Source organism: Cervus canadensis, chromosome 8, assembly GCF_019320065.1.
Source record: "Cervus canadensis isolate Bull #8, Minnesota chromosome 8, ASM1932006v1, whole genome shotgun sequence".
Taxonomy (NCBI): domain Eukaryota; kingdom Metazoa; phylum Chordata; class Mammalia; order Artiodactyla; family Cervidae; genus Cervus; species Cervus canadensis.
The window spans coordinates 34,518,820-34,544,210 of record NC_057393.1 but is presented as its reverse complement, the minus strand read 5'-3'; the positions used below and the strand labels follow the sequence as shown (position 1 = coordinate 34,544,210).

At 38.9% G+C, this 25,391-nt stretch overlaps 1 protein-coding gene across 2 annotated transcripts in view; it reads left to right on the top strand.

The window, feature by feature from the left end:
• The first annotated feature begins 3,270 nt into the window (after nt 1-3,270).
• LOC122446680 (cytochrome P450 2C18-like) overlaps nt 3,271-25,391 on the top strand; it is a 36,026-nt gene continuing 13,905 nt past the window's right edge. Inside the window, exons 1-6 of one of the 2 annotated variants that reach the window (XM_043477162.1) lie at nt 3,271-3,610; nt 12,015-12,177; nt 12,351-12,500; nt 15,299-15,459; nt 17,956-18,132; nt 22,457-22,598. In XM_043477162.1, coding sequence (XP_043333097.1) covers nt 3,443-3,610; nt 12,015-12,177; nt 12,351-12,500; nt 15,299-15,459; nt 17,956-18,132; nt 22,457-22,598 — 961 coding nt within the window. In that variant the 5' untranslated portion in view covers nt 3,271-3,442. The remainder of the gene's footprint in view (nt 3,611-12,014; nt 12,178-12,350; nt 12,501-15,298; nt 15,460-17,955; nt 18,133-22,456; nt 22,599-25,391) is intronic. The other variant, XM_043477161.1, reaches the window with a different exon arrangement.

Below are 25,391 nucleotides of genomic sequence, written 5' to 3'. Positions count from 1 at the left end.
GCCAGGACATGGGAGCAACCTAGATGCCCATCAGCAGATGAATGGATAAGGAAGCTGTGGTACATATACACCATGGAATATTACTCAGCCGTTAAAAAGAATTCATTTGAATCAGTCCTAATGAGATGGATGAAACTGGAACCCCTTATACAGAGTGAAGTAAGCCAGAAAGATAAAGAACATTACAGCATACTAACACATATATATGGAATTTAGAAAGATGGTAACGATAACCTATATGCAAAATGGAAAAAGAGACACAGAAATACAGAACAGACTTTTGAACTCTGTGGGAGAATGTGAGGGTGGGATATTTCAAAAGAACAGCATGTATACTATTTATGGTGAAACAGATCACCAGCCCAGGTGGGATGCATGAGACAAGTGCTCAGGCCTGGTGCACTGGGAAGACCCAGAGGAATCGGGTAGAGAGGGAGGTGGGAGGGGGGATCGGGATGGGGAATATGTGTAAATCTATGGCTGATTCATATCAATGTATGACAAAACCCACTGAAATGTTGTGAAGTAATTAGCCTCCAACTAATAAAAAAAGAAAGAAATAAGATAATAAAAAAATAAAAAAAAACAAAAAAACAAAAAAAAAGAATTTGCCTTCCAATGCAGGGGGCACAGGTTCCACTTGTGGTTGGGGAACTAAGATCCCACAGGCTGCCGGGAAACTAAGTCGGCGCACCACAAGTAGAGAAGCCTGCCTGCCACAGTGAAGACACAGCCCAGCCAATTAACTAAAGGGCTTCCCTGGTGGCTCAGATTGTAAAGAATCTGCCTGCAATGCAGGAGACCTGAGCACCACAAGTAGAGAAGCCCGCCTGCCACAACAAAGACCCAGCATAACCAAAATAAAAGCCAAACAAAATAAACAAGAAAAGAAAATCCATACCATTTATTACTTAACACTTAGTACAAGCATGTCACAAGTAAACAATAATGTAGCTTAAAAAAGTTAGAAACTGGAAAGGAAATACAAAGAAAGCACAGCAGTAAAGAAGTTTAGCAGAATGGGTTTTAGACTCTGAAAACCAGAACACTTTATACAAAAATATAAGAGCTGCTTACAGAGTGACTATTTTCCTTTTCTCTGAGGATGTCCAATGAACTATGGACTCTTGCTGAAGCTTCCCTCAAAAACAGCTTAAAATCCTATTGGAAAGTACATGCTTCTATACAAGTGGACATAACAAAAGAAACAGACTCAGATAGAACAGACTAGTGGTTACCAGTGAGGAGAGGGAAGGGAGGAAGCAGTAATATGAGAACTTGGGGTTAAGAGGCACAAACTACTATGTATCAAATAAGCTACAAGGACGTGTTGTGCAACCCAGGGGATATAACCAATTTTTATAACTATAAGTGAAGTATAACCTTGAAAAGCTGCACGTCACTAAATTGTACATCAACTATACTTCAATAAAAAAACAAATATGATGATCTTATGAATGTCTTTGTACAATCATTACTGTTAGTGATGTAGTAATGCACAAGATTCCAGTCACATATAGAACTTCATGACCACTAAATGTTATTTCCTGTTCAGTTGTGCGTGTTGAGATGGTTCTGGGCTATGAGTTGTTCAATGAAGTCTTTGTCTTCCATCTTCCACTGAATCCACACCTTTTGTTCTATCTAAAATCTCCCTTTCTTGCGGTGTGTACTTCATTCCATCATGTCTGACAATGACAGAACAAAGAACACAACCGAAGCCCCTGTACCTGGAGGTGACTGAGAGGTGGGGGAAGTCAAGTTTTCTCAAGGCTTGACCCCTCGATTTTCTGGGACTGCTTTTCCTTAGTACCTGAGCAAGTTTCACCTTGGTAGTGATGGAGAAGGGCAAATTCCTATCTTTTATGTTTTCTCTTGAGACACCATGATCCTTTGATCTTTGCATCAAATATGGAGCATCTATTTACTGTGAGCTTGTTATTCTGTGAACACCCACTGGGGTATGCGTTCGGAGAAACTAATGTTTAGGGGCTTTGGTTTTTCATTTTCTTAAAATTATTTTTGAGGCAGCCGTGGTGTAAACCACGGTGTACCACAATGGGCATTAGAGGACTATTAGTTCAAATACCAGTTCAGTTCAGTTCAGTCACTCAGTCGTGTCTGACTCTTTGCGACCCCATGGATTGCAGCACACCAGGCTTCCCTGTCCATCACCAACTCCTGGAGCTTACTCAAACTCATGTCCATTGAGTTGGTGATGCCATCCAACCATCTCATCCTCTGTCATCCCCTTCTTCTCCTGCCCTCAATTTTTCCCAACATCAGGGTCTTTTCCAAGGAGGCAGTTCTTCACATCTGGTGGCGAAAGTATTGGAGTTTCAACTTCAGCATCAGTCCTTCCAATGAACATTCAGGACTGATTTCCTTTAGGATGGACTGGTTGGATCTCCTTGCAGTCCAAGGGACTCTAAAGAGTCTTCTCCAACACCACAGTTCAAAAGCATCCATTCTTCGGCACTCAGTTTTCTTTATAGTGCAACTCTCACATCCATACATGACTATTGGAAAAACCATAGTTTTGATTAGATGGACCTTTGTTGGCAAAGTGAGGTCTCTGCTTTTTAATATGCTGTCTAGGTTGGTCATAGCTTTTCTTCCAACGACTAGCTGTCTTTTAATTTCATGGCCTCAGTCACCATCTGCAGTGATTTTGGAGCCCAAGAAAATAAAGATTAAAACTGGTTCAAATAACAGCTTTGTCATTTATTAGCTGTGGGACTCTGGACACATCTCCTGTTCTCTATGAATAATTTCCCTTTCCCCATTTGAAAAAGAAAAATTAAAATTTTTTTCTTCTAGTGATATTTTTGAGGGGAGGAGGAGGAGAATTTAATGGTAAAATGTGTAAATTTACTTTTAGCTAAGAACTTGATACATGTTTAGACCTTCAAGATGTATGAGTTATATTACCTGGTTTTTGTTTAAGAAGCTATAATGTTAGTATGGTACAGTAAAATATTTCAAAAGGCTTTCATTTTCAAGGACAAAGTATATTAGTATTTGATAAAGCATTAAAGGATAAGCATCTTGTAATATACAAGGTTTGCCCTCAAAGTCATAAATTCTCAACTGGTTACTAATCAGACAATCCAGAATGTTGAGCAACTTTTTGATTAAATCATTTATTAGTTCACTAGTTGTCAACCCCCTGGAGTGTTTAAAGAAAACTCACCAGGTTGTTCCACCCCTGACTTGTTAAACTGGAATGCTCAGATGGGTCATTAAAAAAACGGCAAGAGCAAACAAACTACCATATTTTAATCTTTATCGCAGGGCTAAAGTCCCTTCAAAAGAGAGATTAAAGTAGACCTAGCTGACTGTTCACTTTCTGAGTTACAGGCACAGGTTGAATTGGCGGGGACTGTTATAAAAACTTTAGATTTCAGGCTCACAGCCGTCTGAGTGAGAAGAGACGGTGTCAATGGATCTGGCTGTGGCCCTGGTGCTCTGTCTCTGCTCTCTGCTTCTCCTGTCACTCTGGAAACAGAGCTCTGGGAAAGGGAAGCTCCCGCCGGGCCCCACTCCTCTCCCGATTCTTGGAAACATCCTACAGTTAGATGTTAAGGACATTGGCAAATCCTTAAGCAATGTAAGTAGGTTTTATGTTCCTCCAGTGGCTTGCAAAGGGTAAGTGAACATCTACTTTAAAAAATATATATTAAAATACATTACAGTATCTTAAAATTACTAAAATATGTCATTTTAAAGCAAATACTCCCATGGAATATTACTTTTTGTCTGTCATTGTCAAGAAGAGTGGAAAGCATTTCTTGAGTAGAGAAACATTTAGGTCTCTGTATAACTGAATCAAAATGATAATGTGGCAAAAGATTGGAGTATTGCTTCTCTTCTTTGTTTCACCACATTTGCTATGATTTTTGGCTGAAGGTAAGTGATAAGGGAAGTGTTTTGTGATTAGAGATGTCATTCAAGAAGTCATCTATTATATAAACTGCATGTTTTGTTCAGAACAACCATGAAAATTTAATGTCTGTGAAGAAGCAAACTATGCCTGATGTTAAGGAAATAGCTTGGGATCAGGACACGTATGAGTGAATGAAAGAAAAAAGTCATTATTCAGAGCCAGCTGGGTGGTAACAAAATCCTTTTGGATTCTGCACAAAGCTGCTGTCTGCAAGACATGATGCTAGATGAAAGTAATTGTTCTTCCATGAGCTGCTGCGTGTCCTGGCACTGACTCTGTGATGCTTGCTTGCTTCCTGTCAGTAACAGCAGCGGATCTTAAACTGGGCTGGGCATTTGAATCACTGAGGGTGGTTTTTAAACATGTAGATTTCTAGTATTTATTACTGCTGAGTCAGAATTCCCATGGGATGAGCTTTACAAGTGATCTGGAGGCAGTCAGTTGTATATTGGTTCTGAGGTCGGCATAGGGGTTACCGATAAATGTCTTAGGCACTAGAGGCTGACTAAGCAGTGTTGAAATTTGGGCCTTCTCTTTAGTAAAAATTTCTCCAAAGAAGACATACAGATGGCCATAGACACATGAAAAGATGCTCAACATCACTGTTAGAGAAATGTAGTCCTGAGTGAGACTCAAGACTACAGTGAGATATCACCTCACACTGGTCCAAATGGCCTAAGTAATAAAAAGTCTACAAATAACAAATGTTGGAGAGGATGTACAGAAAAGAGAACACTCCTACACTGTTGGTAGGAATGTAAACTAGTGCAGCCACTATGGAAAACAGTATGGAGGGTTTTCAGAAAACTAAAAATAGAATTACCATATGATCCAGCAAATTACTCCTGGACATACACCCAGAAAAACTATAGTTCAAAAAGATACATGCACCACTATGTTCATAGCAGCACTATTCACAATAGCCAAAACATGGAAGCAACTTAAATGTCCATTGACAGAAGAATGGATAAAGAAGATATGCTACATATATACAATGGGACACTACTCAGCCATAAAAAAGAAGAAATTGAGGCCATTTGCTACAGCAACATGGATGGGTCTAGAGATTATACTAAGTAAAATAAGTCAGAAAGAGAAAGACAAATACCATATGATTTCACTTATATGTGGAATCTAAAATATGGCGCAAATGAACCTATCTTCAAAACAGAAGCAAGACTCACAGATGTAGAGAGAAGACTTGTTGCCAAGGGAGAGGGAGGGGGTAGGGGAAGGACGGACTGGGAGTTTGGGATTGGTAGATGCAAACTATTATGTTTAGAATGGATATACAACAAGGTCCTACTGTGTAGTCCAAGGAACTACATCCAATCTCCTGGGATAAACCATAATGTAAAAGAATATTTAAAAAATTATATATGTGTAAAACTGAGTCACTCGGCTGTACAGCAAAGATTGGAACAACACAGTAAAATACAACTATACTCAATTAAAAAAAAGATATTTGGGTCTTCTAGTAACTGTGAGACACCAGAAATAAATGGGAGAGTCTTTGAGCCTTAATCTTTTTCTCTATAAAGCAAGGTAAATAAACCTAGCTCCGGGTATTGATGTGATAATGAGTAACAATCTGAGTACCAATTGCTCAGGCCATGGCCTGGCACATCAGAGATGATATAATAATCACCATCATATTTTGTCTTTTATAACATTTTAATAAAGTACTGTTGATTTACAATATTGCATTAGTTTCAGGTATACAGAAAACTCTTGCATTTTTTTTTGCAGTTTATATTCCATTATACATTATTACAAAGTATTTTTTTTTCATTTATTTTTATTAGTTGGAGGCTAATTACTTTACAATATTGTAGTGGTTTTTGCCATACATTGACATGAATCAGCCATGGATTTACATGTGTTCCCCATCCCGATCCCACTTCCCGCCTCCCTCCCCATCCCATCCCTCTGGGTCTTCCCAGTGCACCAGCCCTGAGCACTTGTCTCATGCATCCAACCTGGGCTGGTGGTCTTGTTTCACCCTTGATAGTATACTTGTTACAAAGTATTTTTAAATGAAAATAATGATGGACCTTTATTATTTTAAGAAAAACATCCGGACACACATACACATATCCCTAAAGGTTTTCACGGGGTCGGGACTGAGGTTTAGAACATACACATTTTACTAAAATCCCCAGGTGGTTCCTGACATGACTTACATCATAAATTTAAGATAAATTGTATATTGTAGATTTTAAAAATTTTAAAGTTGTGACATTTATGAAGGACTACTGGCAAGACAATATGACTGTGTCTGCTACATTTATCTAAATATACCCATTTACTAAGAAACAATAGGCTCAGCAACTGATCTCAAACAGAAAAAACCGGATTCAGTCTGATATGGTACAACTTTGAATCTGTCAGTAAGTAGTACCATCTTCATAGAATACCTGCTTCCAAAATGTTTGTTAGCACACTTTGAAATTACTCTGCCATCATCAAACATAAATTTTGAAATTATAGCCATCCATGACTTACTTCCAATGAATATTCATTGGAAGGACTGATGCTGAAGCTGAAGCTCCAATACTTTGGCCACCTTGCAAAGAGCCAACTCATTGGAAAAGACCCTAATGCTGGGAAAGATTAAGAGCATGAGGAGAAGGGGACATAGAGGATGAGGTGGTTGAATGGCATCACCAACTCAATGGACATGAGTTTGAGCAAACTCCAGGAGATAGTGGTGAATAGGAAAGGCTGGCGTGCTGCAGTCCATATGGTCACAAAGAGTCGGACATGATTAAGCAACTGAAAAACAGCAAATGACTTAGCTCAGGTAGGTCAGATGACTACCATTCTATTCTAGCTTTCTGAATTTGTAAGAGGGAAAAGCCTTGTAATGCACCTTTCTCTAGCATACTGAATAAATTTCAAATTGAAAATGTGACTTACTATGGTAACACATGTGTTACTACTATAAACCTTGTACAAAGAAAAACAGAGGCAAGATAGGTATGGAAAGAGAAAAACCTTCTTTTGTTGGTCCTCAAACTGAGTGAAGTTCTGAAATGCAGTGATGATCTCTGCATTTATAATAGATATCTGCATGTTCTTACTATGTAAATAAAATGGCTGGTATGAAGCAGCATTAAAGTTTGTTAACAAGTGAATTCTTTCTAACTTTAACCCCACAGGAAAGTCTAGATAAACCATATAACATTTAAATATGCTTTGGAATATAGCAATACAGCTTATACTATATGAAAGTTTTGACTTTTTTCCTGTTAGAATTTTGTAATTGACTCAAGTACTATTACATCTCCATTTCTGCATATGAAGATAGTGACTTGCTCCAAGTAATTCCCAGGTAGTAAAACACCTAGAATTTGAACTCTAAAGCCATGCTTTGGTGCCTGTAAGATGTTCTAGAACAAATCTGATTGTAAACCATTTTGTGTTTATGTTTTACTAGATCCTCAGGGGAAAAAGGGGTGCTTACCTTGATTTTTCAGATTTTAGAAACATTTCCAGAGGATCAACTTGTCTAGTGAATGTAGAGCTTAATTTAACTAAAGTCTTGATTCCAAATCCTTTAAATCTGACCTAAAAATTTTTATCCTTTTTTATCTTTCAAACGCATATAATTGTCCTCTATTCTATCTTGTTGGCTACTTTTCAGTTCATCTCAAATTGCAATCTGCCTGGGGACAGAATTTGAAACTTAAAACTAAATGTTTATAAATTTATAAAGCGTTGCTACCTTTTTTACTAAGCAAAAAAACAAACAAACAAAACAAAAAAAAAAAAACAAAAACAAAGTTAGGAATACATTTAATTCTATGGAACCCAGGAAAAGGACTGGAAAACTGAATAGGAAACTTTCTGAAAAGTCAAGCACTGATTTTTGTTCTCTTCTTTGAAAAGAAACTATTACTATTTCTACCATAATTTCTAATGCCAACTATGGCTTCCTTTAACATTTCTCCTGTTTTAAGGAGAACTATATTCGCTTCCTAAACAACAAAAAAAATCCAGTGAGATATACACCCGATATAAAAGTACCATAGTTTCTTTCTTTTTTTTTTTTTTTAGGGAAAAAAAACACTTTTAATGTTCCTTCAAAGAGGCACCATGCTGTGACAGTCAGTCATTTCTTGCCCTACTTCTCTTCCCTGTCCTGTGTCTCAAGAAAGAAAAGGAAAGGGAGTGACCCACAGCTGGGGAGAGGACGCGGCCTCTCCAGGGGGCCGAGAGGGCGAGGCTGCGGTGGCGAGAAACCACCTCGCGGAAGAGGACTTTACACGGGGGTGGGAGGTAGGGGACGGAGAGAGTAAAGGGAAAGAGCGAAGGGGATTTTAAAAGTGAAGGAAAAGAGGCAAAGGCGGTGTCTACGTGGACCAAAGGCAGAAAAGCCAAGGGCTCCGGAACCCACCTCACAGCATTTTTAAACCCAAAGGACAACAGGACACCTTTGGCAGAAACCTCTGGATATACTCGGGGTGTTTTAGGTCCGTCGATATTCTCAAGAAGCCGAAGGTAGGGTAAGGTGGACAAAGAAGTTCAAATTTACAGTAGAAAGGAGAAACAGGACACCGGTCAACTCTAACTCCACGCCGAATTCCTAAAAGTACCATAGTTTCTTATACTGCCTCTTTTTCATTGTTTTTGTCTTCAAAAAGAGAAAGAAGGACAGAACAGGAAAAATAGCATTTAGTTTTTTCATGTAAAGTAATTATTAAAAGAGATTATCCCTGGAAATCATACTTCTCTGTGGTAGCCCTTAATGTTTAAGGATCAGGAAATAAAATATCCCACTATTACACAAACAGAACAAACATATAAATAATGAAATTACTCACCTGTGAGGCCTAGAGTATACTCCCTTCTCTGTGGTTTGATTTACATAAGCGAAGAATCTAAGTTCGTCTGTCTTGAGAATGAATGAAGGATACGTTTGTTTGACCCACTGAAAGGATTTTTCTTAATGGCTGAAGCCATTTTATAATGTAGAAATCCCTTTTTCCTATTTTGAGCAACGGAAGTTCATTCTTAAGAATATGGTGTCCGACAACGAAAACAATCTGAGGATTTGTTACTTGTCTGTGATGTAAACTGACTCCCCCTTCCCTTACCATCCGCGGCCCTCGGGGCCCCTTTGGTAGGCGTTTGCTTTACAGCATGCAGGGACTTGCCCAGTGACTCAGTGGTAAAGAATCCACCTGCAGTGAAGAAGATGCAGGAGACGCCAATTCGATCCCTCCGTAGGGAAGATCTCCTGGAGGAGGGCATGGCAATCCACTCTAGTATTCTTGCCGGGATAATCCCCTGGACAGAGGAGCCTGGTGGGCTGCAACCCATGGGGTCACAAAGAGTCAGACACGACTGAAGTAACTAAGGCCACAGCATGTATCTAGGACGCTTGCTCCAGGGTTCCACCTGGTATAAATACTCTGCCAAACTCACGCCACCCGGAAGTGGCTGCCCACTGCCGCTAGGAAGTCCACCAGGTGATGCTTCTGGGGCCAGGCCGAGTTGTCCGCCACCGCAGAGCTGCTGGAGGGCCATTAGTGAGGAGCTGCTGGTGATCAGCCGCCCGGGCTGGGATTCCAGACGCAGGACAAGCACGTTGCTTTGCACTTGATCCGCTTCCAGCGCCTCGTGCTCAGTGGTACCGCAGCTCGCGTGTCTCAGGCTTCCATTGGCGCCTCCCCGCAGTGCGATCGCTTTGTGGCCCAATCGGTGATGGGCGCCGCCATCTTTGTGGTTACTGAATGTATTTCCTTGTGTTGTACAGTAAGCCGTGTTGCTTTTCTGTCTCATGTATAGTAGTTTGTATCTGTTCATCTCGTACCTCTAATTTGTCTCTCACCCATTTTGGTTACCCACAAATTTGTTTTCTGTCTGTGAGTCTGTTTACAATTTGTCTATAGATTCATTTGTGTTTTTTTAAGATTCTCTATATAAATGATATCATGTAGTATTTTTCTTTTTCTGACTTAGTTCACTAAGCATATTCTCTAGGCCCATCCATGTTGCTGCAACATTTTATTTTTTTTTAATGGCTTAGTAATATTCCATTGTATGTATATACCACATATACTTAGGCGATTTATCTGTTAACGGGCACTTGGGTTGCTTCTATGTCTTGGCTGTTTTAAGTAGTGCTGCTGTGAACATTGGGATGCGTTATCTTTTTGAATTAGAGCTTTCATTTTTTTAAATCTGGTTATATACCCAAGAGTGAAATTGCTGGATTATATGGTAGTTTTATTTTTAGTTTTTAAAGGGATTTCCACGCTGTTCTCCTTAGTGGCTGCACCAATTTACATTCCCACCAACAGTGTAAGAGGCTTCCCTTTCCTCCACACCCTCTTCAGCATTTAGTACTTGTAGACATTTTGATGGTACACAATGGTACCTCATTGTGGTTTCAATTTTCACTTCTCTAATTGTTAGTGATTTTTTTAAAATTGTTAGTGATTTTAAGAATCTTTTCATTGCATGTTGGCCGTCTGTATGTCTTCTTTGGAGAAAGGTCTATTTAGGTCTTCTGTTTTATTATGCTGAGATATGTTCCCTCTATACCCACTTTAGTGAGAGTGCTTTTTTTTTTTTTTATCATGAATAGATGAATTATTATACTTACAAATCCCAAAGAAAGGCAATGCCAAAAAATGCTCAAACTACTGCACAATTGCACTCATCTCACACACTAGTAAAGTAATCCTCAAAATTCTCCAAGCCAGGCTTAAAGCCGTACGTGAACTGTCAACTTCCAGATGTTCAAGATGGATTTAGAAAAGGCAGAGGAACCAGAGATCAAACTGCCAACATCCGTTGGATCATTGTAAAAGCAAGAGAGTTCTAGAAAAACATTTACTTCTGCTTTATTGACTATGCCAAAGCCTTTGACTGTGTGGATCACAACAAACTGTGGAAAATTCTTAAAGAGATGGGAATACTAGACCACTTGACCTGCCTCTTGAGAAGTCTGTATGCAGGTCAAGAAGCAGCAGTTAGAACTGGACATGGAACAACACACTGGTTCCAAATAGGAAAAGGAGTACCTCAAGGCTGTATACTGTCACCCTGCTTATTTAACTTATATGCAGAATACGTCATGAAAAACACTGGACTGGATGAAGCACAAGCTGGAATCAAGATTGCTGGGAGAAATACCAATAACCTCAGATATGCAGATAACACCACCCTTATGACAGAAAGTGAAGAAGAACTAAAGAGCCTTTTGAGGAAAGTGAAAGAGAAGAGTGAAAAAGTTGGTTTAAAACTCAACATTCAGAAAACTAAGATCATGGCATCTGGTCCCATCACTTCATGTGAAATAGTTGGGGAAACAGTGGAAACAGTGACAGACTTTAGTTTTTTGGTCTCCAAAATCACTGCAGATGGTGATTGCAGCCATGAAATTAAAAGACGCTTGCTCCTTGGAAGAAAAATCATGACCAACCTAGACAGCATATTAAAAAGTAGAGACTACTTTGCCAACAAAGGTCTGTCTAGTCAAAGCTATGGTTTTTCCAGTGGTCATGTATGGATGTGAGTGTTGGACTATAAAGAAAGCTGAGCACCAAAGAATTGATGCTTTTGAACTGTGGTGTTGAAGAAGACTCTTGAGAGTCCCTTGGACTGCAAGAAGATCCAACCAGTCCATCCTAAAGGAGATCAGTCCTGAATATTTGTTGGAAGGACTGATGCTGAAGCTGAAACTCCAAAACTTTGGCCACCTGATGCGAAGAACTTACTCATCTGAAAAGACCTTAATAGGAAAACATTGAAGTAGAGAGGTGAAGGGGATGACAGAGGATGAAATGGTTGAATGGCATCACCAATTCAGTGGACATAGGTTTGGGTGGACTCTGGAAGTTGGTGATGGACAGGGAAGCTTGGCGTGCTGCAGTCCACAGGGTCGCAAAGAGTTGGACACGACAGCGACTAAACTAATACTGATGTATAAGATTCAGAAATGTGTGGGAGAATAAAATATCAACAATATGATGATAATAACAGTCTTAATCATGAGCAAAATAGACCACATTGTGACTTCTTTTGCTAATATTTACATTTTCTTTCCATTTCTCAGCTCTCAAACACCTATGGCCCTGTGTTCACAGTGTATTTTGGCTTGAGGCCCACTGTTGTGTTGCATGGATATGAAGCAGTGAAAGAAGCCCTAATTGATCGGGGAGAAGAGTTTTCTGGAAGAGGCAATCTCCCAGTGTCTCAAAGAGTTAATAAAGGATATGGTAGGTGTGCATGTGCACGTGTCCAACATTGCTAATGGGGGTGGGGAGAATGGAAAAGAGGAATTTGAAGAGCCCCCTCAGCAGAGCTTGGTCCATCTCTGAGGCTGCCAAGTGTCAGCTCACTCCTCCTTCTCTAGGGCCTCCCTCCTAGTTTCTGTTTCTCTTTCTGGTAGGAATCCTCTTTAGCAATGGGAAGAGATGGAAGGAGATCCGACGCTTCTCCCTCATGACCTTGAGGAATTTTGGGATGGGGAAGAGGAGCATTGAGGATCGTGTTCAAGAAGAAGCCCATTGCCTTGTGGAGGAGTTGAGAAAAACCAATGGTGGGTAAATCTATGCTCTATTATTCTGAGCTCAGCAGACTGCTCTCTTCTCCAGGGACGCCCTTGGAAACATTTCAAGGGTGGCCACATCTTTCATATGGTTCATTGTTTTCAACCCTCCCATGGAGAAGAGAGAGAGAGAGGAGAGAGCCAAGAGGGCTTTTGTGTATCTATGCTTGTTGTGTGTGTACACCCATGAGGGTGCATATAGTGTGGATTAAAGGTCATTTAATCCCATTCTGTTTTGAAATTTTTGTTTTCAGATCATTAGGTCATGAAGGTAGGAGATTTTGAGTCTCATTTTTTTGTGTGTGTTAGACAACAATTTTTCCCCCCATAGTGTCAGTGTGGATTATCTATTCCAGAACATTTCATCAGGGAATATTTGTCAAGTGGACATGGTGGGAATGAATTCATCATGCCCCTCTGGAAGGCATGTGCTTTCACTTAATTGGCCTGTATTTGTATGGTCAACCTTACTCAGATGTCTGAGTTTCTTCAGACACTCATTGCCTACAGTTCTAGCCAGTAATGATACTTTTCTACGGTTTTAATTACTTAGGTATCCTTCAGTGCAGGCCTCATCCATTGTGATTGCCTTGTAAACAACTTTTAAAATTATCAGCTTGAGTTATTTAATGTTGCTTCTAAGTTACAGTATTGTTTTATGAATTTTAAGAAATAGATGCTGTAGAATAATCCTAAAATTTACACAAATACGAGGTTATAAAATGATTTATTTAGATTTCAGCCTGCCTTCCCTATTAGTTGCTTCCAACTTCAACTTTCTCTTTACATTTATCTCCTTTCCCTTACTAGTAAAGAATCTGCCTGCAGTGTTGGAGACCTGGGTTTGATCCCTGGGTTGGGAAGATACCCTGGAGAAGGGAAAGGCTATCCACTCCAGTATTCTGGCCTAGAGAATTCCATGGACTGTATAGTCCATGGGGTTGCAAAAAGTTGGACGTGACTGAGAGACTTTCCCTTTCCCATGTTTTGTATTTTCTATATTGTATGATACTTTGACATCTCGGGAGGGCTTGCAGACCTGGGGAGCAACTGCCTCTCCCGGGGTCAGTTAATCCTGAGATAGAGCATCACATCTTTTCTATGAGCGTGCCTTTGATTTTCAAGCCAACCATCCAGAGCCCATACCCTCTGGATACCTACCTTATGAAACCCTCACACACCAAGCCAATATTCTCCCTGCCCTAAATCAACCCAAGGCATTATGGGACAACCAGGGACCATTCCTACTGCCTAGCTGCAGCTGCTGCTGCTAAGTCACTCCAGTCATGTCCAACTCTGTGCGACCCCAAAGACAGCAGTCCACCAGGCTCCTCTGTCCATGGATTCTCCAGGTAAGAACACTGGAGTGGGTTGCCATTTCCTCCTCCAATGCGTGAAAGTGAAAAGTGAAAGTGAAGCTGCTCAGTCGTGTCTGACTCTTTGAGACCCCATGAACTGCAGCCTACCAGGCTCCTCCATCCGTGGGATTCTCCAGGCAAGAGTACTGGAGTGGGTCGCCATTGCCTTCTCCCTACTGCCTAGAACCCTCTGAAATTACCCAAACTATCCAATCCTAAGGTTAGTTAGCATACTGACCCCACCTTGCTCATTTCTTCTTTGAAAACCCATGAAAGCTCTGCTCCATGCTCTCTCCTGACCAATCTTGGTGCTTCCCCATGTGGCCCTTTGTGGTGTACCCCTCCTCTTGGGAACAAACTATCTTCTCTATGACTATCATCTCCTGATCTGTTGACCTCATCATGTGAGTAAAAATAAAACCCCAAGTAAATTTTAAAACAATTGGATTTGGGACTAGAACTCTTAGGGTAATTTTTCACCCCTACTGCTAGCTGTAATGACTTATGAAGCACTTGTCACAGTGAGTCTTATTTTCAGTCTGGATTCCAAACTATCTGCTTTGTAAGTCTTCCTCTCCAGTGACGTGACAGGAAAAATTAAAAGTCATATTTTAGTTGTCACACACATGGACATTTCATTTTAACCTTTCTTGTTTGCTTTGTGATTGAAGTTTGAAATGAAGAATTCTTACTTTCATTTGAGGCAAACAAATCTTACAACTTGTAGTTTATTTGTGTTACTTTTTCTTCTCATACAGCATGGATGACTTTTACTTTTACTCATTTTTCCATCAAATACCTGAATTTTTCCATAATCTTTCTCTCTTAAATCTCTTCTTTTTCTGATCCTACCAGTCATTCCTTCAACTATTTATTATATATAAAAGGTTCCCAGGTTTCTAAATATTTTTTCCTTCATACATAGTGCTTAATTGTCTAGCTTACCAGACAGATGTGATTCTGTACTGATAGATAACTTGAATTATTGTTTTTAACTGGACCTTTAAAATTTTTTTCCATTCTTCAAAATAACCAGCAATTTGGCTCAAGGCAGTGAAGTAGATGGAGATTTTGGAAACCAGTTATTAAACAAGCTAGGATGGGGGAGTTCCTTGTTGGCTGAATGGTTAGGATTCTGGGCTCTCTCTGCCATGGGCCCAGGTTCAGTTTGTAGTTGGTGAGCTGAGATCCCTCAAACTGTGCAGCCCAGCTAAAAAGTTCAAAAAAAAAAAAGGTCTGTTAAACAAACAAGGATGGAACGGTTAATTCATGTTAAAAGCAATAGTGATGTATTTTAAGCATGCTTAAATTTTTGCCGATAAGGGAATTTCTATGTAGATGTTGATTCAGAGTTTCTAAAATTATCTGTTATCCACAGCACAGTTTTATATTTATAATAACAGTGTTTTATAAATCTTTTCAATTCTTTAGGGTCACCCTGTGATCCCACTTTCATCCTGGGCTGTGCTCCCTGCAACGTGATCTGCTCCATTATTTTCCAAAATCGGTTTGATTACAGAGATCAGAATTTTCTTAACTTGCTAGACAAATTTAATGAAAATCTCCGGATTATGAGCTCCCCATGGATACAGGTGAGGTCAGGCTCCTTTTTTCCTGAGAAGTCATCTGTGTTCTTTTCTCTGACAAGTTCAGAATTCAGTATGGACCAAGCTGTGAAGAGAATGTTTGAAAACTGAACATTTTGGATATTACAATGTCGCAACTGGGAATCAGATTTTCCCCTCTTTGCTTTGCTTTTTAGTTTGATATAGTTTCTGTTTGTTTGTTTGACTTTTGCAAGCTGTAGCTATTCATTTATTTAGTGACTTTTCTAAACTGTTTTGGCACAATCTCTTTTTTTTTCCTTTTGTCTAGTGTGGTTGCTGACATTTCTGTTCCTTTAGCTTATGTTCAGCTAGTGTTTGGATAGAGTTTTTTGGGTTTGTTTTTTTTTTTTTTTGCTTTTTTTTTCTTTTTAAAAAATTGAATAAAATGTTCTTTCAGTTCTGTAATGCTTTACTATTTTCAGAAGTTTCACCCACAAGATATCATATAATCCCATAAAACCCCTTTTTCCCTCACTGCCCTTGTATTGCCCCTCTCCTCTCCCTCTATAGCTTGTTTTCATATCTGTGAATCTGTGGATAGCAATGTCACTGGATGTGAGGATCCTAAGGAAAGAAAGGTGAGACAAAGAGATGGAGATGGAGATAGAGAGGAAGGGAGGAAAGAAGAAAGGGAGAAAGGGAGGAAATAAAGGGAAGGAAATGACTCCTCTAGACTTGTCCTTGCATGCTTAGTTGCGCAGTCATGTCCGACTCTTTGTGATCCCATGGACTATACCTGTGAGGCTCCTTTGTCCATGGGATTTCCCAGGCTTTTCCCAGTATCCTGGCTTGTCCCAGGGATTTCCCAGTATCCCAAGAATGCTGTGGTGGGTTGCCATTTCCATCTCCAGGGGATCTTCCTGACCCAGGGACTGAAATTTTGCATTGGCAGGTGGGTTCTCTTATCACTGGGCCGCCCGGGAATCCCTCAGCCAGGTTATTTTCAACTCTGTCTTGGTCTTCGCTTGTTACTTGCACTCAGCCTAGAGATCAGCCAGAGGTGAAAGCTGAGTCTCTTCTTAGGTCTTTTCTTAGCAGGTGTCCAGCCCTGGGCATGTGTATAGCTTTCTAAATTCCTCAGTATATGTGGGTGCTTTTGAGTGTCCTTATTTCTTAAAGGCACTCCCTCCCCAGCTGTTCTTTCTGGAGTTTGGTGCTCTGTTGTGTGCCTTAACTGTAATCTTTTGCTCCAGGCAACTGTGGGTTTTTCATTAATCTTGCCAGGTCTTTGAGAATCCCTACTGTGTTTCTACCCTAAGTTTCAAGTCAGATGAAACAAAGACAAGTGCCTGAGTCAGTGCCTCCGGTGGCCCCAGACAGGTTAGAACACAGATACACAGTTCTTTGTTAGTGAAGTCTGCTCTGGTCCCACCAGAATGAGGAACCAGGCTCCCATACCACAAGCTGCCCTTGTTAAGGCCACTGTCAAGGAAGGAGGTGGGACAAAGGAAAAAACAATAACAGATCTTTTCTGCTGTTTTTAAGTTGTCTTTTCCTTGATTCAACATTTATGTGATTGCTATAAACCTTGGTGCTCTAGAGTTCTGACAAGTTGATTCTGATAGTATTTACTTAATTTTCTGACACTTTTTCAAAGAGGGATAGGCCTTTTGAGTTGTCTACTGCATCGTTTTTGCTGATGTTATTCTAAATGAATGTTTGAACGTGACATTCCTGCCTTAGTGTCATAAAGTAAACTTCTGAGACAGGTGACTGTGCCTTTATTTTACAAAGAAAAGAAATGCCTGAATATAAAGCTGGAATTCAAGACTCTTGACTCCCTGGCCAGTGGTTTTTCCACTAACCCACCAAAACCCAGTTTCCATAAACTACTTTGGTGACTGCCCAAAAGCATGCCCACAGCACTCAGTGAACATCCAGGCCCTGACTGGAAGGTTTCCATTGTGCATAGGCTTGTTCGTCAATCACACTTAGAAATTTCCTCATCACATTACTTAGCAGAAATATCCTACTTTAGGAAGAAAGAGGATATCTCTTTCAGAGAGGAAGAAAGTTTGTGAACAGTGATGCCACTGGGAACACTGACCAGGGCAGGGGTGTTTGATGCTTTAGTTGGTATCCTAGCTGACCAGGTGATTGGGCTTGGAATGATAAAACTTCCAAACTTCCTTGACCTCTGTCTTCATCTATAAAATGTGCATCATAGTAATTCATCTTACTCTGTATTTCAAGGTTATAAAGAAGAATTAATTTAGAAAAAGAATTGACATAAAAATGCTTTAATAACATAAAGTTGTTGTATGAATATAGGAAATTACTGTCAACCTTTATCACCTGGTCAGAGTTTTCTCCCTTAAATACCTCTATCAGCATAAAGAATTATTTTGTATGTACAATATAAAAAGCTCCCCCTGAAGATATAGACCATTCACTTCAGTTTCTAACCAGGGCTTGGCATGTGGTATATATGTCTTCAACATATATTTTTAATTTAATAAATACATATTTTTAATCTTCAAGGTCTGCAACGATTTCCCCATTCTCATCGACTATTTCCCAGGGAGTCATAACAAAGTACTTAAAAATTTTGCTTATGTAAAAAGCTATGTTTTGGAGAAAGTAAAAGAACATCAAGCAACTCTGGACATTAACAATCCTCGGGACTTCATTGATTGTTTCCTGATCAAAATGGAACAGGTAAAATGTTGATGACAGATTGGTTATCTGTTTGTGTGAATTTTTTTGTTCATTAACTTGTTATGTACTTACTAGGGATGTTTAATGGTTAGAGAAGAAATGCTTGATTAGCACTTTGGGTACTATTTGTGCATGGATTTGGTTTGAGCATCATGGGAGATTTAAAATTGACCTGGTAAATAACTGGGATACATGGACCTTGTCTGTTGGGTACTAATAGGCTGGCTGAGAAGAAAGAGAACACACATCTCCAGTGAAATGGAAGTGCAGACAAGTGAGAAATATGAAATACTGAGCCATAAAGGGAAGGTGGGTGTGATCATTTCACATAGCATGTGGGAGAGTGAGAAGGAAGGGTTTAGCCTGCTTGGGTTTCCTGTATGTCCTGAAGCTTGATGTATATCTTCAAATATTTGCAACAAGTCATCAGGGAGGGAATTTCAGATTGGTAGAATGATGTCATGAGAGGTTCAGAGGTGTTTGTGGTACAGAGACTAGGTGGGTAGAAGAGAGAAGCCTTAACTGAGTGTAACCAAAAATAATTCTGGACAGATACAGAGTTGGAGGTTGGTGTCCTTCAAGTAAACGTGAATGAGAAGTTTTGATTTTTATCAGGTAGATGTATGAACCAAAACAAGAGTAGAATGCAAATAATTACTGGGGAAGATTATCCTGGGAGTTCTGTAGAATGACCGGTACAATAAGAATAGACCTCAAGGACCAGCTATGAGATTTTTAATTTCTTTGAACTTTGGCTTGAGGAAAGTCTGGAACATGGAAATGCAGAGGATTCTGAAATAAAATCAATCTGTCCATCTTGTCATATTATCAGAGATCTATAAAGATTAGTTTTAGTTAGAAGAGAGGATGAGAGCCAAATTATAGGGACTGTCTGGGAAATCTCAGTAAAAAGATCAAATTTCTTACCTGAGAAGTTCAACCAAGGAGGGAAAAATTCAGATAGTAAATCTTAATAGTGAATATGATTAGTGGTAGGGTCAAGTTGGAAACTGTGGCAAGAGAAATATAGGTGCCATAAAAAAATCTGTGTAGGTGCAAAGCTGTTCTTGAACTGGGAAAAGGCAGAATCCAGCAAAAGCTGTAAAATGCCCTGTAGAAACTAATTCTAGAGAAAGAAATTTTTTCATCTGAGGCCATCACTATTTTATTCAACCACTTTGTAGCACTGGGCAGAAATGAGAAATTGGTTAGTAGGCTAAAATGGCAAGGAGTCAAAGATGCTGATGAAGATGACATTCGAAGAATTGTTCATGGATTTGAACTGGACTGCTCAAATCATGTGTTTCGAACAGAATGAAGGGAAGCACATGGAGTGGCTTAAAGAAATGGGAGGAAGGAAGAAGCAAATCCGCTCTCTGCTTTCTCTGGTACTTGGGCAATGATTTTTGTCTTTCTGGGGCCCAGTTGATTTGAGAATCTGATTAAGAGTAAGGAAACTGTCCTAGAAAGATGCACCTATATGAGTTCCTGATATTTTGCACATAATTTGAGGGATTCTCATTATGCTATCAAGTCTCTCCACTAATCCTGGGTTAAGGAGGCTCTAAGATGTCTGGTATTCCATTTAACAGTGGCTGTTTCATCAGTGCTATGTTTAAAACCCTTATTGTTTCTCTGGACTTCACTATCATATTTATTTTTTTATAGCATCTTTATTCAGTATAATTTATATACCATATCCCTCACACATTCAGTATACAATTCAGTATTTTCACAGAGTTGAACAACTACCATCACAATCAATTTCTGAATATTTTTATCACCGTGAAAAGAAATCTTTTATGCTTTTGGAGTCACCCTCATTCCTCCCCAATCTCCCCAGTTCTAGGCTTCACTAATCTACCTTCCATCTTTATAAGTTTGCTATTCTGGACATTTCATATTAATGGAATTATACAATATGTGTCTTTTGTGTCTAGCTTCTTTCACTTAATGCTTTTAGGGTTCATTGATGATGTAGCATACATCAGTACTTCATTCCTTTAAATGATTAAATGGCATTTCAGTGTGGATATACCACATTTTATATATCTGTTTGTTGGTTGATGGACATTTTGGTTCCTTCTATTTTGGTTTTTATGAGTTTGTGGACATTTGTGTACAAGTTTTATGTATGTGTGTGTTTGTTAAGTTGCTTCAGTCATGTCCAACTCTTTGCGACCCCATGGACTGTAGCCTGTCAGCTCCTCTGTCCGTGGGATTCTCCAGGCAAGAATACTGGAGTTGGTTGCCATGGCTTCCTCCAGGGTATCTTCCCAAACCAGGAATTGAACCCGTATCTCTTGCACTTGCTGTAATGACAGGCGGACTCTTTACTACTAGCACCACGGGGGAAGCCCCTCAAGTTTTGTATACACATATGTTTTAATTTCTCTTGGGTATATACCTAGTGATAGAGTTGTTGGTGGGCTTCCCAGGTCATACAGTGGCAAAGAATCTGCCTGCCAGTGCTAGAGACACAGGAGATGGGAGTTCAATCCCTGGGTCAGGAAGATCCCCTGGAATAGGAAATGGCAATCCACTCCTGTATTCTTGCCTGGGAAGTTCCAAGGACAGAGGAGCCTGGTGGGCTGTAGTCCATGGAGTCACAAAGAGTCGAACGCAACTGAGCACAGCACAGGCAGATGATAACTTTATATTTAACCTTCAAAGGAAGTGTGGCAGATCAAAGTCTTAATGTAAGAACTGAAGTTATAAAACTCTTAGAGGAAAACTTACACATAAAATTGACTGCACCATTTTATATACTCACCAGCAGTGTATGAAGGTTACAGTTTAATCACATATTTGACAGTGCTTCCAATTATCTGTCTTTTTGATTTTAGCCATCCTAGTAGAATCTGATCCATTTTCACATGGATCATGTTGCATCTGTAGGTCAGTTTGGGAGTAATGCCATCTTAACTATTCTAAATCTTTCAATAGATAAACATGGAATATATTTCCATTTATTTAGGTCTTCTTAAGTTCTTTCAGCAAGGTTTTGTATAGGCTAGCTTACTTTTGATAGGCTATGTGTACATAACCACTGATCCTTCAAATTCTCTTGAACAGATAGAAATAGCAATAACAATTTATAAGAACTCTACTCTCCTTGACCTCAGAGTAATTTTGAGTTGACAAACTTAGAAACTGTGTGAAGTTGATGTTACCAGTGGGGATAACTACTTTTGTCTATCAGATACAACTGTGATAGGGTTAAGTCTATCTTAATGGTGTTGGATTACATAATATTGGGCATGCCACAGGTCACTTGGGGATTATAAGAGTCTTATTAAATTAATGCTAATCTAGAGGACTGGATAGGAAAAAATGGTTATTTTTTGGTATGTTCATGACCTGTGTAGTCAGTATTTCAGATTGTTCCATTGTTATTACCAATTTTATGTCACATATATCCCTCCTCTAAACACACCTTAGTTGTCCTTGTGAAGGGCTTTTACTCTCCCAACTTCCAACTTGTGAGACCTTTATTCAGTTAATTCCTTATTCTGAGCATCTGCACTCATTTCCTCGACCAAGCTGCCTATTGCCTCACATCTTGGAATACAGTAGTGGCTGGCCCCATTTTGTCTTTGTATGTGGGATAAATAAACTCACTATTTATTTAAACCACTGTTAACTTTTTTTTGTAGGCAAACACAACCTTTATTGATAGAAATGAGCAAATTAGAGCCATATCTTGAAAAATGTTATAAACCAGAATCAAGAGTTTGCAATTCTCTTTTCCTTTTAAACCATTTTATCTGGACTCTGCCTAAAGACCCATGAAGAAGTTGAAAATGTGCAAAAGCTAACATAGCAGCACATCCTAGAATAGATTACAAAGAAAAAGAATGGATTCACAGAGACTCTTATGTTGGGAAGTCCAGGACTAGTCATGAAGTACATTGAACTCAAGTGCCTTCCATTTTTCTTCAGCATATTTAAGTATTTAGGTTTCATTTTCATGCTCAGATACTCATGTTTCAAAATGATGACTACACCACTTCTACCTTTGTATCTGTGTTTTGACTATGAAGAAAGAAAGAGAAACTGGCATCAGCAAGCTCTTTGGTAAGAAGTAGGTTGCTTGACCAGTGTACCTGCAAAAGAGGCTTGGAATGAAGTTTTTAGGCAAGCTAGGGATGAGGAGTAGGAAATCAAGACTGCATCAGCCCAGTCCACACACTTTGCCAGTTGTTGTAGTACTGCACTCGAGTGTCTAGGTTTGTTTAGCTTTTTAACAGGGTGTGTTATTTTGGATTGATTTTAATTATTTATGCTGGCAAACTACCAGATAATTACATCAAATAACTCCTAGGAAAAGCACAATCAAGAGATGGAGTTTACTTTTGAAAACTTGATAGCAACTGTGTCTGATTTGTTTGGAGCTGGGACAGAGACAACAAGCACCACGCTGAGATATGGGCTCCTCCTGCTGCTGAAGCACCCAGAGGTCACAGGTATGATAACATGGTGGGCAGGGTGAGTTTTGAGGAAAATATTGGGTCTTCTGTTTTATAATTTCTCTTATAGAAGCTTTAGTTTTGAAATTTCTATGCCACCAGCTATAAGCTGCCGAAATATTTTTTTAAAAAAGGTGAAAGTAAGACAAATTTGTATAGTAGGGAGGATTGCTGAGAAAAGTGAAGACAGTATGAGCAGTAACAAAGGCAATAAAGCTATGGATTTCATCAATAAAAAATTTTGGTTAAGTGTCTGGACTTCATGGGAAGGGATTTGCAGCAGGCACAACCAGCATAAATTGGCCTACAATGCAGTATTGGTTTTCTTAAGAAGTAGACACTTGTTTTTACAGAAATCTTTCCCTGTTCTAAATATGCAGCATCATAATGCTAGGGTAGGGAAGATGGGAGCTATATTGTTGAAGTATAGCAGAAATTCTAGGAATTTGGTGAGAAAGCCTGAGAAAATTTTCACAGTCTGAGAAGTACTTTAAAAGGTTAGATTTAGAAAAAGATACATGCTATTTAGAGGAAGATGTACCTAAAAGAATTTTTTCCCTTTTTAAACATTAAGTAAGATAGCATTTCAAGTTGCAAATAAATACACACACAATACATATACAATTGCAAACCATACATACATCAGTTATAGAATTTGATTTTTAAAACATTGTATATTATTTTGATATGAAAATAATACTACTTGATTCCTGTTTTTCTTTCTGTGATTGTCGAGACCAGCTCGACAAGCTGGGTTTTTGAAAGCACGATACAGCGAGAGAATAAGAAATGAGACACAAGAATTCATAGAAAAGTGAGGATCAGGGGACCAACACCGCTCCAAGGTGAAGGTGCTGAAACTGAATCCAAGCCAGCTTTATTATACTTTCAGCCGTGAATGAAAGAATATGTGGGGAGTTAAACTATAATTCACGTGGCCTTCAGGGCCAAAGAACAAAATGATCATTAACTACCACTGAGTGATTAGGAAACGGTAATCAATAACAAATCAGTAACTGAGACTAATATTTTTATCGATAGATTTTCCACCAGATACGTAAAACCTGTGACTCAGACGCCGGTTGAGAAACAGTCTGGGGTCGGTTTTCCGATCCCAGGATCATATCTTCTTTTCAAGATTATGAACTGTTCCCTCTGGACTCGTTCCAAAAGTCTCATGCCTTATAGCATCCAGTTTATCAATAATTGTAAATTTCTTTTGAGCCCTTGCTGGGGCCTGCTTTTCTTTTATTCTTCCTGTCTCCGACATCTCCCCCTTTTTGATTTTGTACATGATAAGAAATGGTGAGAAATGTTAGTTGCTGTTGTTGGCTGCATTGTCTCTTGATTGTTTTTATCTAGACTATAAAGAAACACAAACACATAATTAATAGCACTCCCATAACCAGAGCAATTCCATATCCAAATGTATTGATCTGTTTTAAGGGATTAAGACAAGAAAGATTATCAGCAACAGTATCAAGAAAATCTGATCCAGAAATTACTTCGAGATGTTTATTAAAAGCTTTTAATATATCTTATAGATCTTGAATATCTACAGAAATATTATCTTGGTTCAATAGGTGTTGTTTAATTTTATCCCATCTGAATTGTGTCTTATTATATTTGAAAGCTGTTATACAAAAGGAAGTATAGTTCCAATCACATTTTAGTCTCACCTGTTTTTGTAAACTGACTAGTTGATCTCTTAACAAAATAACAGATTGTTGAAGGCTGGTCACTTGGGAGGCCAACTTTCTATCAATTTTTTGCTGAGTGGTCCAAAGGACATAGGCATCTTTAAGTCATTCTTGTAAAAAATGAACTGTTTGTACAGATTTATGAAGAGCCATTTCAGCTATGGCTGTTGTAGTGGTAATAGCAATAATGTCTAAGATGGCAGCAATTAGCAATCTCAGAAAAGATTTAACATGTTTAAGATTTTTTAATATTTCTTCAATGACATAAAATGTAGGGCTTTCTTGTCAAGGTCGTTGTAAATCAACTGGAACCCATATGTTAGTTTTGGCTTTAAGAATGTAAATACTGTCAACTTTTATCAAAAGGAATGGTATTATTTATACATGTATAAAATGAACAGTTAATAGATGTTACTAATCTCAAATTGGGATCATATTTTGTTGGTCCGATCATAAAAACCAAAGGATTTTTTACACAAGTCTGAATAGTGTGGATAGAGTTTTTTTGTAAAATTAAAGATAGCTTTTGGGTCATTTAAAATATATTCAGTATATTGTCTTTTTCAAGCAATTAGTTTTTTTAATGTCATGGATATTTTCCATATTTTATCATGAATAGGATAATGATCTAAACGAGGCACAGGGGGAGCTAATCCTTCCCCATGTCATATGAGAGGTTGAGTACCATAAGTACTAATTGTCTTATCATTATATAACCATGGGGGAGACACTTTAGATTTTATAAGTTTAAGGATTTCTTGGGGTCCCCAATCGATAATGGAGCCTTCTGCAACATTTAATAATAAGTGACCTTCTGATCCTTTACATAATTTTCATCTTAACCAATTTTCAATACCATGGCAAATTTCAGCAACACAATCAGGAAGGTCAGGTGGATTCATCATGCTGGAAGTTTCCTCTTTTTCTAAAAAAGTAAGAGCAGTTAACAGAAAGAGGGAAGTCTTATCTTCATTTGATTCTTTGACAACTGACAGCCACTTTTGATATCCTGTTTTAAGACATATACTTCCAAAAGCAATACAAATTCAGGAGTGGCATCAGAACCAATAGTGTAATTTATCAACTGACT